Raw genomic sequence first — 6,000 nt, 5'->3', positions numbered from 1 at the left:
GATCGTGCAGGGTACCACGGGTGTGGTGTGAGCAGAGCGGCAGGGACTTGGGGAGCGTGTCGCGGAGCTGTCGGGCAGCCTTAGGGGCGCGCGCGCCGGGGACAGGGTGGGGCTCGTGGGACAGTCAAGGGGCCCCCGCGGGTCCGCAGTCCGGATTTGGGGGCCATGGGGCGGGGCTTGAGGACGAAGGGGTGTGGCGTCAGGGCGGGGGAGGGGCGCACCCGCTGTCTGGGCGTGGGGGCTACGGGGCGGAGCGTGGAGGGCGCAGGGGCGTGATAGGGGAGGGGCGGGGCCTAGGGCAGGGGCGGGGCGTGGGCCGCTGCCCCGGAGGGCTCAGGAGGGGCGGGACGCGGGCTGGGCTAGCTCTGGGACGCTAGCGGCTCGCGGGTCGGTGCCCAGACAGCTGCGGCGGCGGCGGCGGCCACAGGCGGAGCCCTGATCCCAACCCTCTCTGCGTCCGGCCATGCCACCTCCCGCGCCGCCCACAGAGCTGGTGCCGTCGGAGCGCGCCGTGGTGCTGCTGTCGTGCGTGCTCTCCGCGCTGGGCTCGGGCCTGCTGATGGCCACGCACGCCCTGTGGCCCGACCTGCGCAGCCAGGCGCGGCGCCTGCTGCTCTTCCTGTCTCTGGCCGACCTGCTCTCGGCCGCCTCTTACTTTTACGGGGTCCTGCAGGACTTCAAGGACTCCTCGTGGGACTGCGTGCTGCAAGGCGCGCTCTCCACTTTCGCCAACACCAGCTCCTTCTTCTGGACGGTGGCCATCGCCCTCTACCTGTATCTCAGCATCGTGCGCACGGCGCGCGGGCCCGAGACTGGCCGCCTGCTCTGGGCTTTCCATGTCGTCAGGTGGGTGACGGCGACGCCGCTTTCCTTCAGGTTCCCTGATCCCTGCCCGGATCCTGTGTACTGTCCCTGTGGCCCTCGCCACTCTCAGGGCCACGCTTCTTGGTCGGACCTCTGGCCGGCCACCCAGCCGGCAGTGTCTGCTCATGTCCCCGGACAGCCCTGGGCCAGCGGAATGATGGTCTTGATGAACTAGTTCTGTATATCGCCGCAGGGGGCGTCCCTTCGAGGTGGCCCCAGCTTGAGCCTCCCAGGGAGGTGGGCGCCTCAGCGAAGGCCCTGGAGGGACTAGAGCTCACCCTCAGAGCCAGACCCTAGTAACTTGGAAGCACCTGGAGAGCTGGTGAGGCCACTCTGGACCTTTGGCCTCCTGTTTCACTGCGTTCTGGCCATCTCTGCTGCCCGTGGGCATGGGGGCAGGCACCTGAGAGATGAGTTAGGTGCCCCATGATGGAAAAGTACATGTAGTTCATCTGCCCACTCTCAGGCTGCCCTCCACCCAATCCTCTGCCTCAGCGCTAATATTGAGGAAGGACAGTCTTGTTTAGTTTATCTTTACTCATCTCTAAACCTCAGGCACCAATCTCTTGTTATCTATGTTCTAGATAATCTTTCTTTCCAGAGTTCAGCAGCTCTGAAATTGAGGTCAGAGGCACAGGCTGGTCTGGAAGACAGCTGCCAGCTGCCTGGAGTCTCTGGGTAGTGAGAACCAAGGCCTTGTCCTGCCCTGGCACTGTAGTGTCTCATCCAGGTAACTCTCACCTGTGAACCAAGGTTGGCCCCTTCCCAGTGTAATCTCAGGATTCAAACATCTGGTGAGGTCCTGTGCTGAACCCAAGGCAGGAAATTTATAGAGCTTCTTTCCTCTTCTCCCTCCTCCAAATAAGAGCACCAAATGCTGCCCTAATTATAGGTCCTCTCTGTTAAATACTTGAGTTCTTTCCAAGGGACAGAGGATGGTCAGCACTTTTGTAGAGACAAGTCACCTGGGTGTCACAACAGTGAGGTCACAAGCCTGCAAGAGTCACTTGACCTCCAGGTCTCAAGGCTGTTGGAGGGAGGCCAGCTGGTCCCTGGGAAATTAAATGGCCTGCTTCTCAGCTGTTCAAGTCAAAATGTGTGCAGTGAGCCATTCAGACAGGGTCGGGTGCTGCAGAGACCCACAGAGAGGGGACAGCCTTTCCTTTCTCTCTGTCCCACCGAATCTCTGCATCCATTTCTGGGACCCTGTTCTTGGGAGCCTGGTTGGGTGTGGGCAGCGTGGAGCTCACGTGTACCTGGGAAGGAGCCCAAGACTTTCTTTGCAAGGTTCTCTTCTCTTTCCCCCCCTCTTTTGAAAAGTACTGAATACAATGTATTTTTTAAGTGATAAAGAGAACCTGTGCAGCTTCTATAGAAAAGACACATTCCCTAAGAACCTTTCTTTTCACTTCTAGGGACGTTTTCTATGATGCTTAGGGAAAGCCTCCTAAGGAAGCCTGTGTGTCCTTCTCTGGCTGTAAGGAAGCAGATTGTTCCTCTTGTCTGTTGTATGTGATCCACCTACTTTATATACATATGGCTACATTGGGTCTATAGTTGCAACACACAGGCTCAATAGCTGTGGTAGTTTAGTTACCTCACCAGGGTTCGAACCCAAGTCTCCTGCATTAGAAGACGGATTCTTAACTACTGGACCACCAGAGAAGTCCCTATCCACTTGCTTCTTAAAAGAAAAAGGAAATTTTTCCTGTCAAAGGGACTTTGACAATTTTTTCTCTTCCAGAAGTTAGCACTCCCTTTGCCAGTCGAAAACTTGGTAAAAACCTGTCCAGCAGGTTCATGTATTGACCTGGATCCTCCCAGACGATACTGCTAAGGACTCTTCATTGTCTTTCTTTGAAGGATTAGTTTATGGCTGCTGAAGGACCTCTTTAGTTCATTTCAGTTGCTCAGTCGTGTCCGACTCTTTGCAACCCATGGACTGCAGCATGCCAGGCTTCTTTGTCCATCACCAACTCCCGGAGCTTGCTCAAACTCATGTCCATTGAGACGGTGATGCCATCCAACCATTTCATCCTCTGTCGTCCCCTTCTCCTCCTGCCCTCAATTTTTCCCAGCATCAGGGTCTTTTCCAGTGAGTTAGTTCTTAGCCTCATGTGGCCAAAGTATTGGAATTTCAACTTCAGCATCAGTCCTTCCAGTGAATATTCAGGATTGATTTCCTTTAGGATTGATGGTTTGATCTCCTTGCTGTCCAAGGGACTCTCAAGAGTCTTCTCCAACACCACAGTTCAAAAACATCAATTCTTTGGCGCTCAGCTTTCTTTATAGTCCAACTCTCCCATCCATACATGACTACCGGAAAAACCATATCTTTGATTATATGGGCCTTTGTAGGCAAAGTAATGTCTCTGCTTTTTAATATGCTGCCTAGGTTAGTCATAGCTTTTCTTCCAAGGAGCAAGTGTCTTTTAATTTCTTGGCTGCAGTCACCATCTGCCATGATTTTGGAGCCCAAGAAAATAAAGTCTCTCACTGTTTCCATTGTTTCTCCATCTATTTGCCATGAAGTGATGGGACCGGATGTCATGATCTTTGTTTTTTGAATGTTGAGTTTTAAGCCAGCTTTTCTTCACTCTCTTATTTCACTTTCAGCAAGAGGCTCTTCAGTTCCTCTTCGCTTTCTGCCATAAGGGTGGTGTCATCTACATATCTGAGGTTATTGGTACTTCTCTCTGCAATCTTGATTCCAGCTTGTGCATTTCGTATGATGTACTCTACATATAAGTTAAATAAGCAGGGTGACAATATACAGCCTTGACGTACTCCTCTCCCAATTTGAAACCAATCTGTTGTTCCATGTCTGGTTCTAACTGTTGCTTCTTGACCTGCATACAGATTTCTCAGGAGGCAGGTAAGCTGGTCTTTCCTAAGGTAAATTCCCATCTCTTGAAGAATTTTGCACAGTTTGTCATGATCCACATAGTCAAAGGCTTCAATGTAGTCAATGAAGCAGAAGTAGGTATTTTTCTGGGATTTTCTTGCTTTTTCTATGATCCAGTGGATATTGGCAATTTGATTTCTGTCTTTTCTAAATCCAGCTTGAACATCTGGAAGTTCTTGGTTCACATACTGTTAAAGCCTGGCTTGGAGAATTTTGAGCATTACTTTGCTAGTGTGTGCTGCTGTTGCTGCTAAGTCACTTCAGTCGTGTCCGACTCTGTGTGACCCCATAGATGGAAGCCCAGCAGGCTCCCCCGTCCCTGGGATTCTCCAGGCAAGAACACTGGAGTGGGTTGCCATTTCCTTCTCCAATGTGTGAAAGTGAAAAGTGAAAGTGAAGTCACTCAGTCGTGTCCGACCCTTAGCGACCCCACAGACTGCAGCCTACCAGGCTCCTCCATCCGTGGGATTTTCTAGGCAATAGTACTGGAGTGGCTTGCCATTGCCTTCTCCGTGCTAGTGTGTGAGATGAGTACAATTGTGTGGTAGTTTGAAGAGTCTTTGGCATTGCCTTTCTTTGGGATTGAAATGAACTCTGACCTTTTCCAGTCCTGTTGCCACTGCTGAGTTTTCCAAATTTGCAGGCATATTGAGTGCAGCACTTTCACAGCATCATCTTTTAGGATTTGAAACAGCTCAACAGGAATTCCATTACCTCCACTAGCAAGGACCTCTTGGCAGTAGGAAGTCTCATCTTCAGACTCAGGCTACACAGTGACCCAGTTGTTAACCATGTCAAATGACTGGGAATCAGTCCTCTTCTTCAGACCTTCCAGTCTCCAAAAATATTTTAAAATATGAATAAACAAAAGGTCAATCTCTATTCTCTAAAGAGTTCTTATGAGTTGACTTTTTTTAAAGAAAACTGACAAATATCTTCAGAAATGGACAGAGGACATTCTGACAAAGTAGTAAAAGCATGAATACTTAATACAAGCAATAACAAAGAAGTACCATTTTCTCTTTAAATTAGAAGGAAAAAAGTAGTAAAGCAGGATATTAATGTGATATGCAGATGAAACTGGTGTTTTCCTAATTATTTTTGGCCATGTAAATTGGAATAATCCATGTAGAAAGTATTTGGTTCATACCCCTTGATCCCAGAAATCCTATTATAGGGATCTAGTCTAAGGAGATCAACCAAATGACATACAAAGCCGGATGTACAAAGGAGTTTGCAAGGCACTGTTAGCCAGTGATGACAATTTGAAAGCAACCTTAATGTCCAAAAAATAGGGGATCAGTAAGTTATAGACTATACCCCACCTGGAAATGTTATGCTGCCATTAAATACTGGCCATGAACTCTACAAGTAATATATATTTTTTAAGTGGTAGGACATGATAAGTGGGAAAAGCCATCTATAGAGCTGAATGCAGCCGTACACCACAGGAGGCAGGAGAGAGTGTACCCATGAAGTCCCTACACACCCCCTGGGACTCTATCATAATGCCTGACATAGTTTCCTTTACTGAAAGACTTAAAATAAAAATCTCATTGGGGAAGGAAAGCAGCTTAGACTTTATCCTCAGAGGTCAGGCTCCTGAGGTCTTGCAAAGTGCTGTCTTGATTCCTTAGTGCCTTGATCCTCCGTAACCCAGGGGACTCACCCAGGGTTGGTCACCCTCCAGCCGCAGCTGATGAGACTTGCCTGAGCCACAGAGCTGTGAGCGAGAGGCTCCAGGTTAGAACTTCAAGGTCAGTGACCCTTTAGGATTCCGTCTTGTCTCTTGGCCTTGACAATAATTTTTTAAACTGAGAGGTAATTTTGCAGTCATTTATTTTTAGCTTTCCGGATTTCCCCTATTATTAACGCGTAATTAAATACATTAGCTTTATTTATCTTTTCCATTAATTTTTTTCTGGAATCATTTAAGAATAAGTTGCAGACCTGATGACCCCAACTCCTAATCCTTCAGGGTGTATTTCCAAAGGCAAGGACAGTCTCTTGCATGACCATGTTGTTAGTGTTGTTCAGTCGCTAAGTCATGTCCGACTCTTTGCGACCCCATGGACTGTAGCCACCAGGCTCCTCTGTCCATGGAGTTTCCCAAGCAAGAATAATGGAGCGGGTTGCTATTTCCTTCTTCAGTGAACCCTCCCAACCCAGGGATCGAATCCACATCTCCTGCATTGGCAGGCAGATTCTTTACCATTGAGCCACCTGAGAAT

The 6,000-nt window shown here is 49.4% G+C and overlaps 1 protein-coding gene across 1 annotated transcript in view; it reads left to right on the top strand.

Annotated features, from left to right (window-relative positions):
- The first annotated feature begins 388 nt into the window (after positions 1-388).
- Positions 389-6,000, top strand: part of GPR157 (G protein-coupled receptor 157) — a 28,677-nt gene continuing 23,065 nt past the window's right edge. The window contains exon 1 of the mRNA XM_055419498.2: positions 389-846. Coding sequence (XP_055275473.2) covers positions 464-846 — 383 coding nt within the window. The 5' untranslated portion in view covers positions 389-463. The remainder of the gene's footprint in view (positions 847-6,000) is intronic.

Source organism: Moschus berezovskii, chromosome 17, assembly GCF_049115385.1.
Source record: "Moschus berezovskii isolate FMDL1 chromosome 17, NW_MosBer_1.0, whole genome shotgun sequence".
In the NCBI taxonomy this organism is placed as follows: Eukaryota; Metazoa; Chordata; class Mammalia; order Artiodactyla; family Moschidae; genus Moschus; species Moschus berezovskii.
This window is presented reverse-complemented; position numbering and strand designations above follow the sequence as displayed.